This window comes from Penaeus vannamei, chromosome 37 (assembly GCF_042767895.1).
Source record: "Penaeus vannamei isolate JL-2024 chromosome 37, ASM4276789v1, whole genome shotgun sequence".
NCBI lineage: Eukaryota > Metazoa > Arthropoda > Malacostraca > Decapoda > Penaeidae > Penaeus > Penaeus vannamei.
In genome coordinates, this window is record NC_091585.1 from 10942921 (window position 1) to 10955420 (window position 12500).

The 12500-nt window shown below is 60.4% G+C and overlaps 1 protein-coding gene across 1 annotated transcript in view; it reads right to left on the reverse strand.

The window, feature by feature from the left end:
* Positions 1 to 10305: 10305 nt before the first annotated feature.
* Positions 10306 to 12500, reverse strand: part of LOC113804704 (multidrug resistance-associated protein 1) — a 35316-nt gene continuing 33121 nt past the window's right edge. Inside the window, exons 29-30 of the mRNA XM_070115432.1 lie at positions 10524 to 10709; positions 10306 to 10365 (exon numbers count right to left, since the gene is read on the reverse strand). Of these exons, the coding sequence (XP_069971533.1) occupies positions 10306 to 10365; positions 10524 to 10709 (246 nt within the window). The remainder of the gene's footprint in view (positions 10366 to 10523; positions 10710 to 12500) is intronic.

Genomic DNA, 12500 nt, shown 5'->3' on the forward strand with positions numbered 1-12500 from the left:
CCCTGGTCCGGTGAAGTGGGAGTGGGGTGGGGGTGGGGGTCCTGAGGTTCAAGGGAGGAGGATTACTTGCCTTCCCTGGTCCGGTAGGGGGAGTGGGGTGGGGGTGGGGGTCCTGAGGTTCAAGGGAGGAGGATTATTTGCATTCCCTGGTCCGGTAGGGGGTGTGGGGTGGGGGTGGGGGTGGGGGTCCTGAGGTTCAAGGGAGGAGGATTATTTGCATTCCCTGGTCCGGTAGGGGGAGTGGGGTGGGGGTGGGGGTCCTGAGGTTCAAGGGAGGAGGATTATTTGCATTCCCTGGTCCGGTAGGGGGTGTGGGGTGGGGGAGGGGGTCCTGAGGTTCAAGGAAGGAGGATTACTTGCATTCCCTGGTCCGGTAGGGGGTGTGGGGTGGGGGTGGGGGTCCTGAGGTCCAAGGGAGGAGGATTACTTGCATTCCCTGGTCCGGTAGGGGGAGTGGGGTGGGGGTGGGGGTCCTGAGGTTCAAGGAAGGAGGATTACTTGCATTCCAGGGTCCGGTAGGGGGTGTGGGGTGGGGGTGGGGGTCCTGAGGTTCAAGGGAGGAGGATTACTTGCCTTCCCTGGTCCGGTAGGGGGAGTGGGGTGGGGGTGGGGGTCCTGAGGTTCAAGGAAGGAGGATTAGTTGCCTTCCATGGTCCGGTAGGGGGTGTGGGGTGGGGGTGGGGGTGGGGGTCCTGAGGATCAAGGAAGGAGGGTTACTTGCCTTCCCTGGTCCGGTAGGGGGTGTGGGGTGGGGGTGGGGGTCCTGAGGTTCAAGGGAGGAGGATTACTTGCCTTCCCTGGTCCGGTAGGGGGAGTGGGGGGGGGGTGGGGGTCCTGAGGTTCAAGGAAGGAGGATTACTTGCATTCCCTGGTCCGGTGGGGGGGGTGGGGGGGGGGTGGGGGTCCTGAGGTTCAAGGAAGGAGGATTACTTGCATTCCCTGGTCCGGTAGGGGGTGTGGGGTGGGGGTGGGGGTCCTGAGGTTCAAGGAAGGAGGATTACTTGCATTCCCTGGTCCGGTAGGGGGAGTGGGGTGGGGGTGGGGGTCCTGAGGTTCAAGGAAGGAGGATTACTTGCATTCCCTGGTCCGGTAGGGGGTGAGGGGTGGGGGTGGGGGTCCTGAGGTTCAAGGAAGGAGGATTACTTGCCTTCCCTGGTCCGGTAGGGGTGTGGGGTGGGGGTGGGGGTCCTGAGGTTCAAGGAAGGAGGATTACTTGCACTCCCTGGTCCGGTAGGGGGTGTGGGGTGGGGGTGGGGGTCCTGAGGTTCAAGGAAGGAGGATTACTTGCCTTCCCTGGTCCGGTAGGGGGAGTGGGGTGGGGCTGGGGGTCCTGAGGTTCAAGGAAGGAGGATTACTTGCATTCCCTGGTCCGGTAGGGGGTGTGGGGTGGGGGTGGGGGTCCTGAGGTTCAAGGAAGGAGGATTACTTGCATTCCCTGGTCCGGTAGGGGGAGTGGGGTGGGGGTGGGGTGGGGGTCCTGAGGTTCAAGGGAGGAGGATTACTTGCCTTCCCTGGTCCGGTAGGGGGTGTGGGGTGGGGGTGGGGGTCCTGAGGTTCAAGGGAGGAGGATTACTTGCATTCCCTGGTCCGGTAGGGGGAGTGGGGTGGGGGTGGGGTTGGGGGTCCTGAGGTTCAAGGGAGGAGGATTACTTGCATTCCCTGGTCCGGTAGGGGGTGTGGGGTGGGGGTGGGGGTGGGGGTCCTGGGGTTCAAGGAAGGAGGGTTACTTGCCTTCCCTGGTCCGGTAGGGGGAGTGGGGTGGGGGTGGGGGTCCTGGGGTTCAAGGGAGGAGGATTACTTGCATTCCCTGGTCCGGTAGGGGGAGTGGGGTGGGGGTGGGGTGGGGGTCCTGAGGTTCAAGGAAGGAGGATTACTTGCCTTCCCTGGTCCGGTAGGGGGAGTGGGGTGGGGGTGGGGTGGGGGTCCTGAGGTTCAAGGAAGGGGGATTACTTGCCTTCCCTGGTCCGGTAGGGGGTGTGGGGTGGGGATGGGGGTCCTGAGGTTCAAGGAAGGAGGATTACTTGCATTCCCTGGTGCGGTAGGGGGAGTGGGGTGGGGGTGGGGTTGGGGGTCCTGAGGTTCAAGGGAGGAGGATTACTTGCATTCCCTGGTCCGGTAGGGGGTGTGGGGTGGGGGTGGGGGTGGGGGTCCTGGGGTTCAAGGAAGGAGGGTTACTTGCCTTCCCTGGTCCGGTAGGGGGAGTGGGGTGGGGGTGGGGGTCCTGGGGTTCAAGGGAGGAGGATTACTTGCATTCCCTGGTCCGGTAGGGGGAGTGGGGTGGGGGTGGGGTGGGGGTCCTGAGGTTCAAGGAAGGAGGATTACTTGCCTTCCCTGGTCCGGTAGAGGGAGTGGGGTGGGGGGGGGGGTCCTGAGGTTCAAGGAAGGAGGATCACTTGCATTCCCTGGTCCGGTAGGGGGAGTGGGGTGGGGGTGGGGGTCCTGAGGTTCAAGGAAGGAGGATTACTTGCCTTCCCTGGTCCGGTAGGGGGAGTGGGGTGGGGCTGGGGGTCCTGAGGTTCAAGGAAGGAGGATTACTTGCCTTCCCTGGTCCGGTAGGGGGAGTGGGGTGGGGGTGGGGCTGGGGGTCCTGAGGTTCAAGGAAGGAGGATTACTTGCCTTCCCTGGTCCGGTAGGGGGAGTGGGGTGGGGCTGGGGGTCCTGAGGTTCAAGGAAGGAGGATTACTTGCCTTCCCTGGTCCGGTAGGGGGAGTGGGGTGGGGGTGGGGGTCCTGAGGTTCAAGGGAGGAGGATTACTTGCCTTCCCTGGTCCGGTAGGGGGTGTGGGGTGGGGGTGGGGGTCCTGAGGTTCAAGGAAGGAGGATTACTTGCATTCCCTGGTCCGGTAGGGGGAGTGGGGTGGGGGTGGGGGTCCTGAGGTTCAAGGAAGGAGGATTACTTGCCTTTCCTGGTCCGGTAGGGGGTGTGGGGTGGGGGTGGGGGTCCTGAGGTTCAAGGAAGGAGGATTACTTGCATTCCCTGGTCCGGTAGGGGGTGTGGGGTGGGGGTGGGGGTCCTGAGGTTCAAGGGAGGAGGATTACTTGCCTTCCCTGGTCCGGTAGGGGGTGTGGGGTGGGGGTGGGGGTCCTGAGGTTCAAGGGAGGAGGATTACTTGCCTTCCCTGGTCCGGTAGGGGGAGTGGGGTGGAGGTGGGGGTCCTGAGGTTCAAGGAAGTACCATTACTTGCCTTCCCTGGTCCGGTAGGCGCTGTGGGGTGGGGGTGGGGGTCCTGAGGTTCAAGGCAGGCGGATTACTTGCCTTTCCTGGTCCGGTAGGGGGTGTGGGGTGGGGGTGGGGGTCCTGAGGTTCAAGGAAGGAGGATTACTTGCATTCCCTGGTCCGGTAGGGGGAGTGGGGTGGGGGTGGGGATGGGGGTCCTGAGGTTCAAGGAAGGAGGATTACTTGCATTCCCTGGTCCGGTAGGGGGTGTGGGGTGGGGGTGGGGGTCCTGAGGTTCAAGGAAGGAGGATTACTTGCCTTCCCTGGTCCGGTAGGGGGAGTGGGGTGGGGGTGGGGGTCCTGAGGTTCAAGGGAGGAGGATTACTTGCCTTCCCTGGTCCGGTAGGGGGAGTGGGGTGGGGGTGGGGATGGGGGTCCTGAGGTTCAAGGAAGGAGGATTACTTGCATTCCCTGGTCCGGTAGGGGGTGTGGGGTGGGGGTGGGGGTGGGGGTCCTCAGGTTCAAGGGAGGATTACTTGCATTCCCTGGTCCGGTAGGGGGTGTGGGGTGGGGGTGGGGGTCCTGAGGTTCAAGGGAGGAGGATTACTTGCCTTCCCTGGTCCGGTAGGGGGAGTGGGGTGGGGGTGGGGATGGGGGTCCTGAGGTTCAAGGAAGGAGGATTACTTGCCTTCCCTGGTCCGGTAGGGGGAGTGGGTTGGGGGTGGGGGTCCTGAGGTTCAAGGAAGGAGGATTACTTGCATTCCCTGGTCCGGTAGGGGGAGTGGGGTGGGGGTGGGGGTCCTGAGGTTCAAGGAAGGAGGATTACTTGCATTCCCTGGTCCGGTAGGGGGAGTGGGGTGGGGGTGGGGGTCCTGAGGTTCAAGGGAGGAGGAGTACTTGCCTTCCCTGGTCCGGTAGGGGGAGTGGGGTGGGGGTGGGGGTGGCGGTCCTGAGGTTCAAGGGAGGAGGATTACTTGCCTTCCCTGGTCCGGTAGGGGGAGTGGGTTGGGGGTGGGGGTCCTGAGGTTCAAGGAAGGAGGATTACTTGCCTTCCCTGGTCCGGTAGGGGGAGTGGGGTGGGGCTGGGGGTCCTGAGGTTCAAGGAAGGAGGATTACTTGCCTTCCCTGGTCCGGTAGGGGGAGTGGGGTGGGGCTGGGGGTCCTGAGGTTCAAGGAAGGAGGATTACTTGCCTTCCCTGGTCCGGTAAGGGGAGTGGGGTGGGGGTGGGGGTCCTGAGGTTCAAGGGAGGAGGATTACTTGCCTTCCCTGGTCCGGTAGGGGGTGTGGGGTGGGGGTGGGGGTCCTGAGGTTCAAGGAAGGAGGATTACTTGCCTTCCCTGGTCCGGTAGGGGGTGTGGGGTGGGGGTGGGGGTCCTGAGGTTCAAGGGAGGAGGATTACTTGCATTCCCTGGTCCGGTAGGGGGAGTGGGGGGGGGGTGGGGGTGGGGGTGCTGAGGTTCAAGGGAGGAGGATTACTTGCCTTCCCTGGTCCGGTAGGGGGAGTGGGGTGGGGGTGGGGGTGGGGGTCCTGAGGTTCAAGGGAGGAGGATTACTTGCCTTCCCTGGTCCGGTAGGGGGAGTGGGGTGGGGGTGGGGGTCCTGAGGTTCAAGGGAGGAGGATTACTTGCCTTCCGTGGCCCGGTAGGGGGAGGGGGGCGGGGCGGGGGGTCCTGAGGTTCAAGGAAGGAGGATTACTTGCCTTCCCTGGTCCGGTAAGGGGAGTGGGGTGGGGCTGGGGGTCCTGAGGTTCAAGGAAGGAGGATTACTTGCATTCCCTGGTGCGGTAGGGGGAGTGGGGTGGGGGTGGGGGTGGGGGTCCTGAGGTTCAAGGAAGGAGGATTACTTGCCTTCCCTGGTCCGGTAGGGGGAGTGGGGTGGGGGTGGGGGTGGGGGTCCTGAGGTTCAAGGAAGGAGGATTACTTGCCTTCCCTGGTCCGGTAGGGGGAGTGGGGTGGGGGTGGGGGTGGGGGTCCTGAGGTTCAAGGAAGGAGGATTACTTGCATTCCCTGGTCCGGTAGTGGGTGTGGGGTGGGGGTGGGGGTCCTGAGGTTCAAGGAAGGAGGATTACTTGCCTTCCCTGGTCCGGTAGGGGGAGTGGGGTGGGGGTGGGGGTCCTGAGGTTCAAGGAAGGAGGATTACTTGCCTTCCCTGGTCCGGTAGGGGGAGTGGGGTGGGGGTGGGGGTGGGGTTCCTGAGGTTCAAGGAAGGAGGATTACTTGCATTCCCTGGTCCGGTAGGGGGAGTGGGGTGGGGGTGGGGGTCCTGAGGTTCAAGGGAGGAGGATTACTTGCCTTCCCTGGTCCGGTAGGGGGAGTGGGGTGGGGGTGGGGGTCCTGAGGTTCAAGGGAGGAGGATTACTTGCATTCCCTGGTCCGGTAGGGGGAGTGGGGTGGGGCTGGGGGTCCTGAGGTTCAGGTAAGGAGGATTACTTGCCTTCCCTGGTCCGGTAGGGGGTGTGGGGTGGGGATGGGGGTCCTGAGGTTCAAGGGAAGAGGATTCCTTGCCTTCCCTGGTCCGGTAGGGGGAGTGGGGTGGGGGGGGGGGTCCTGAGGTTCAAGGGAGGAGGATTACTTGCATTCCCTGGTCCGGTAGGGGGAGTGGGGTGGGGCTGGGGGTCCTGAGGTTCAAGGAAGGAGGATTACTTGCCTTCCCTGGTCCGGTAGGGGGAGTGGGGTGGGGGTGGGGGTGGGGGTCCTGAGGTTCAAGGAAGGAGGATTACTTGCCTTCCCTGGTCCGGTAGGGGGTGTGGGGTGGGGGTGGGGGTCCTGAGGTTCAAGGAAGGAGGATTACTTGCCTTCCCTGGTCCGGTAGGGGGAGTGGGGTGGGGGTGGGGGTGGGGGTCCTGAGGTTCAAGGAAGGAGGATTACTTGCATTCCCTGGTCCGGTAGGGGGAGTGGGGTGGGGGTGGGGGTGGGGGTCCTGAGGTTCAAGGAAGGAGGATTACTTGCATTCCCTGGTCCGGTAGGGGGAGTGGGGTGGGGGTGGGGGTCCTGAGGTTCAAGGGAGGAGGATTACTTGCCTTCCCTGGTCCGGTAGGGGGTGTGGGGTGGGGGTGGGGGTCCTGGGGTTCAAGGAAGGAGGATTACTTGCCTTCCCTGGTCCGGTAGGGGGAGTGGGGTGGGGGTGGGGGTCCTGAGGTTCAAGGGAGGAGGATTACTTGCCTTCCCTGGTCCGGTAGGGGGAGTGGGGTGGGGGTGGGGGTGGGGGTCCTGAGGTTCAAGGAAGGAGGATTACTTGCATTCCCTGGTCCGGTAGGGGGAGTGGGGTGGGGGGGGGCTGGGGGTCCTGAGGTTCAAGGAAGGAGGATTACTTGCATTCCCTGGTCCGGTAGGGGGAGTGGGGTGGGGGTGGGGGTCCTGAGGTTCAAGGGAGGAGGATTACTTGCATTCCCTGGTCCGGTAGGGGGAGTGGGGTGGGGGTGGGGGTCCTGAGGTTCAAGGGAGGAGGATTACTTGCCTTCCCTGGTCCGGTAGGGGGTGTGGGTTGGGGGTGGGGGTCCTGAGGTTCAAGGGAGGAGGATTACTTGCCTTCCCTGGTCCGGTAGGGGGAGTGGGGTGGGGGTGGGGGTCCTGAGGTTCAAGGAAGGAGGATTACTTGCCTTCCCTGGTCCGGTAGGGGGTGTGGGGTGGGGGTGGGGGTCCTGAGGTTCAAGGGAGGAGGATTACTTGCCTTCCCTGGTCCGGTAGGGGGAGTGGGGTGGGGGTGGGGGTCCTGAGGTTCAAGGGAGGAGGATTACTTGCCTTCCCTGGTCCGGTAGGGGGACTGGGGTGGGGGTGGGGGTCCTGAGGTTCAAGGGAGGAGAATTACTTGCCTTCCCTGGTCCGGTAGGGGGAGTGGGGTGGGGGTGGGGGTCCTGAGGTTCAAGGAAGGAGGATTACTTGCCTTCCCTGGTCCGGTAGGGGGTGTGGGGTGGGGGTGGGGGTCCTGAGGTTCAAGGAAGGAGGATTACTTGCCTTCCCTGGTCCGGTAGGGGGTGTGGGGTTGGGGTGGGGGTCCTGAGGTTCAAGGGAGGAGGATTACTTGCCTTCCCTGGTCCGGTAGGGGGTGTGGGGTGGGGGTGGGGGTCCTGAGGTTCAAGGGAGGAGGATTACTTGCCTTCCCTGGTCCGGTAGGGGGTGTGGGGTGGGGGTCCTGAGGTTCAAGGGAGGAGGATTACTTGCCTTCCCTGGTCCGGTAGGGGGTGTGGGGTGGGGGTGGGGGTCCTGAGGTTCAAGGGAGGAGGATTACTTGCCTTCCCTGGTCCGGTAGGGGGAGTGGGGTGGGGGTGGGGGTCCTGAGGTTCAAGGGAGGAGGATTACTTGCCTTCCCTGGTCCGGTAGGGGGAGTGGGGTGGGGGTGGGGGTCCTGAGGTTCAAGGGAGGAGGATTACTTGCCTTCCCTGGTCCGGTAGGGGGGGTGCGGTGGGGGTGGGGGTCCTGAGGTTCAAGGAAGGAGGATTACTTGCCTTCCCTGGTCCGGTAGGGGGAGTGGGGTGGGGGTGGGGGTGGGGGTCCTGAGGTTCAAGGAAGGAGGATTACTTGCCTTCCCTGGTCCGGTAGGGGGTGTGGGGTGGGGGTGGGGGTCCTGAGGTTCAAGGGAGGAGGATTACTTGCATTCCAGGGTCCGGTAGGGGGAGTGGGGTGGGGGTGGGGGTCCTGAGGTTCAAGGGAGGAGGATTACTTGCCTTTCCTGGTCCGGTAGGGGGAGTGGGGTGGGGGTGGGGGTCCTGAGGTTCAAGGGAGGAGGATTACTTGCCTTCCCTGGTCCGGTAGGGGGTGTGGGGTGGGGGTGGGGGTCCTGAGGTTCAAGGAAGGAGGATTACTTGCCTTCCCTGGTCCGGTAGGGGGAGTGGGGTGGGGGTGGGGGTGGGGGTCCTGAGGTTCAAGGAAGGAGGATTACTTGCCTTCCCTGGTCCGGTAGGGGGTGTGGGGTGGGGGTGGGGGTCCTGAGGTTCAAGGAAGGAGGATTACTTGCCTTCCCTGGTCCGGTTGGGGGAGTGGGGTGGGGGTGGGGGTCCTGAGGTTCAAGGGAGGAGGATTACTTGCATTCCCTGGTCCGGTTGGGGGTGTGGGGTGGGGGTGGGGGTCCTGAGGTTCAAGGAAGGAGGATTACTTGCCTTCCCTGGTCCGGTTGGGGGAGTGGGGTGGGGGTGGGGGTCCTGAGGTTGAAGGAAGGAGGATTACTTGCCTTCCCTGGTCCGGGAGGGGGAGTGGGGTGGGGGTGGGGGTGGGGGTCCTGAGGTTCAAGGAAGGAGGATTACTTGCATTCCCTGGTCCGGTAGGGGGAGTGGGGTGGGGGTCCTGAGGTTCAAGGAAGGAGGATTACTTGCATTCCCTGGTCCGGTAGGGGGTGTGGGGTGGGGGTGGGGGTCCTGAGGTTCAAGGAAGGAGGATTACTTGCCTTCCCTGGTCCGGTTGGGGGAGTGGGGTGGGGGTGGGGGTCCTGAGGTTCAAGGTAGGAGGAGTACTTGCCTTCCCTGGTCCGGTAGGGGGGGTGGGGTGGGGGTGGGGGTGGGGGTCCTGAGGTTCAAGGAAGGAGGATTACTTGCCTTCCCTGGTCCGGTAGGGGGTGTGGGGTGGGGGTGGGGGTCGTGAGGTTCAAGGAAGGAGGATTACTTGCCTTCCCTGGTCCGGTAGGGGGAGTGGGGTGGGGCTGGGGGTCCTGAGGTTCAAGGAAGGAGGATTACTTGCCTTCCCTGGTCCGGTAAGGGGAGTGGGGTGGGGCTGGGGGTCCTGAGGTTCAAGGAAGGAGGATTACTTGCCTTCCCTGGTCCGGTAGGGGTTGTGGGGTGGGGGTGGGGGTCCTGAGGTTCAAGGAAGGAGGATTACTTGCATTCCCTGGTCCGGTAGGGGGTGTGGGGTGGGGGTGGGGGTCCTGATGTTCAAGGAAGGAGGATTACTTGCCTTCCCTGGTCCGGTAGGGGGTGTGGGGTGGGGGTGGGGGTCCTGAGGTTCAAGGGAGGAGGATTACTTACCTTCCCTGATCCGGTAGGGGGAGTGGGGTGGGGGTGGGGGTCCTGAGGTTCAAGGAAGGAGGATTACTTACCTTCCCTGATCCGGTAGGGGGAGTGGGGTGGGGGTGGGGGTCCTGAGGTTCAAGGAAGGAGGATTACTTGCCTTCCCTGGTCCGGTAGGGGGTGTGGGGTGGGGGTGGGGGTCCTGAGGTTCAAGGGAGGAGGATTACTTGCCTTCCCTGGTCCGGTAGGGGGTGTGGGGTGGGGGTGGGGGTCCTGAGGTTCAAGGGAGGAGGATTACTTGCCTTCCCTGGTCCGGTTGGGGGAGTGGGGTGGGGGTGGGGGTCCTGAGGTTCAAGGGAGGAGGATTACTTGCATTCCTTGGTCCGGTAGGGGGAGTGGAGTGGGGGTGGGGGTCCTGAGGTTCAAGGAAGGAGGATTACTTGCCTTCCCTGGTCCGGCAGGGGGTGTGGGGTGGGGGTGGGGGTCCTGAGGTTCAAGGAAGGAGGATTACTTGCATTCCCTGGTCCGGTAGGGGGAGTGGGGTGGGGGTGGGGGTCCTGAGGTTCAAGGAAGGAGGATTACTTGCCTTCTCTGGTCCGGTAGGGGGTGTGTGGGGGGGAGGGGGTCCTGAGGTTCAAGGAAGGAGGATTACTTGCATTCCCTGGTCCGGTAGGGGGTGTGGGGTGGGGGTGGGGGTCCTGATGTTCAAGGAAGGAGGATTACTTGCCTTCCCTGGTCCGGTAGGGGGTGTGGGGTGGGGGTGGGGGTCCTGAGGTTCAAGGGAGGAGGATTACTTACCTTCCCTGATCCGGTAGGGGGAGTGGGGTGGGGGTGGGGGTCCTGAGGTTCAAGGAAGGAGGATTACTTACCTTCCCTGATCCGGTAGGGGGAGTGGGGTGGGGGTGGGGGTCCTGAGGTTCAAGGAAGGAGGATTACTTGCATTCCTTGGTCCGGTAGGGGGTGTGGGGTGGGGGAGGGGGTCCTGAGGTTCAAGGGAGGAGGATTCCTTGCCTTCCCTGGTCCGGTAGGGGGAGTGGGGTGGGGGTGGGGGTCCTGAGGTTCAAGGAAGGAGGATTACTTACCTTCCCTGATCCGGTAGGGGGTGTGGGGTGGGGGTGGGGGTCCTGAGGTTCAAGGAAGGAGGATTACTTGCCTTCCCTGGTCCGGTAGGGGGTGTGGGGTGGGGGTGGTAGGTAATGTAGAGGCTGGAGGTTTATTTCCCTCGTGATTTAAGGGTCTGAGTGTCGAAATAAGCACACAGGTGATTGAGTTCCTTCGGGAAACCGGCTCCTAGAATGAAGAAACTAATTTCCATTGAAGGAGAGAAAGAAAGAAAGAAACAAGTAAAGGAAAAAGAAATAAAGAAAAACAATGGAAAAAGAAATAAAGAAACAAACAAACAAAGGAAAAAGAAAAAAAGAAACAGCAAACAAAGGAGAAAGAAAGAAAGAAACACACCTGAGGGATGATGCTGACCCTCCCCCTGAGGTCATGGAGGCCGACGTCCGCGATGTTGATCTCGTCGATGTCGATCTCGCCCCCTGCGGCCTCGATGATGCGGAAGAGAGCCAAGGTCAAGGACGACTTCCCTGCCCCCGTGCGCCCGACAATGCCCACCTGGAGGACGAGGTAGGCGGGGTTAGTCTATCGTCGTCTTGGTCCTCCTCCGCCGCCGTCAGGTGTGTTGTCAGTTGTGATTTTCCTTTATCATTCTCTTTATTGACATCGTTATCACCTTTATCATCATAAAATTTCGTTATTTATCGCAATCATAAAATTTCGTTTTTATCGTTATCATAAAATTTCGTTATTCATCATTATCAAAATCTAGTTATTTATCATTATCATAAAAAAAAATATATTCATCATTATCATAAAATTTCGTTAATCATCATTATCATAAAATTGCGTTATTTTTCTTTCCTATATCCGCTTGTTCCTACCTCTCTTCTTTGCCCTTCCATCCCTTCCTTCTCACTTCCCTTCCATTACTTTATCTATTCTTATATATCCACTCTCTTCTCTTCCGTCCCTATCTCTTCATCTTTCCTTTTTTATTATCATTTACATTGTTATCACTATTTCTATCTTTAATTCTATTGATGTTTTTGTCTATATTTTCTTTTTTATTCTATACCATTTTCTTTTCTTTTCTCCTCTCCACCGCCCTTCTTCCGTCTTTTCTTCTCTCCCATGCCCATTTCCTGCTTCATTCTTTCTTTCTACACCTCATCTATTCCTTCTCCCCCTGTTCCTTTCCCTTCATTCTTCTTTATTCTCTTCTCTTCTACTCCATTCCTCCTCTTTTGTCCTCTTATCCTTTTCCGTTCTTCTCCCTTCCTCTCCACTCCTCCTTTGTCCTTATATCCCTCTCATTTTCCCTTTTCCCTTTTCTCTCCTCTCTCTGGCTCTCCCTTTCAATTCTGTCCTTTATTTCCATCTATTATTCTCCCTTTCTCTCTTTCCCTCGTTCATTGCCTCGTTCGCCCTCACCACTACATCATCCCTTCCTCCCTCTCCTATTTCAATCTTTCTCTCTGTTTCCACCCTCCTCTCCTTTTTCCTCTTTCCCTCTCCCTCTCCCTTTCTCTTCACTCTTCAACCTCTTTCCCCCTCTCTCTCTCACTTTTCCCCTCACCCGTCTTTTCCCTTTCTCTTTGTCTCACACCACCTTTCCCCTTTCCTTCTCCCTTTCCCTCTTTCCGTAACCCCAATTCCCCTCTCGCACTCCCCTTCTTCTCCCTTTCCCTCTTCCCCTCACTCCCTTCTTCCTCTCCTTTTCCTTCTTTCCCTCACTGCCCCTCCTCCTCTCTCCCTTTCCCCTCTCTCGCTCCCTTTCTCTCTTTCCCTCAGCCTCCCTTCCCCTTCCCCCTTACCCTCTTTCCCTTCCCCTCTTTCCCTCACTAACCCTTCCCCCTCCCCCTTACCCTTTCCCCCCCTTCCCTTTCCCCTTCTCCACTTCTCTCTTTCCCTCTTCCCTTCACCCACACCAATCTTTTTCCCTCCTCTTCCCCCACCATTCCTCCACCTTCTCTCTTCCCTCGCCTTCTCCTTCCCCTCACCTTCTCTCTTCCCTCTCCTCGTCTCTTCCTCCAACTCCTATCTTCCCTCAGTCTCTCTTCCCTCACCTTCTCTCTTCCCTCTCCTTCTCACTCCCCTCACCTTCTGTCTTCCCTCACCTTCTCTCTTCCCTCACCTCCTCTCTTCCCTCACCTCCTCTCTTCCCTCACCTTCTCTCTTCCCTCATTATCTCTCTTCCCTCTCCTTTCTTCCCTCACCTTCTCTCCTCCTTCACCTTCTCTCTTTTCCCATACCTTCTCTCTTCCCTCATTCTCTCTCTTCCCTCTCTTCCTTCACCTTCTCACTTCCCTCACCTTCTCTCCTCCTTCACCTTCTCTCTTTTCCCAT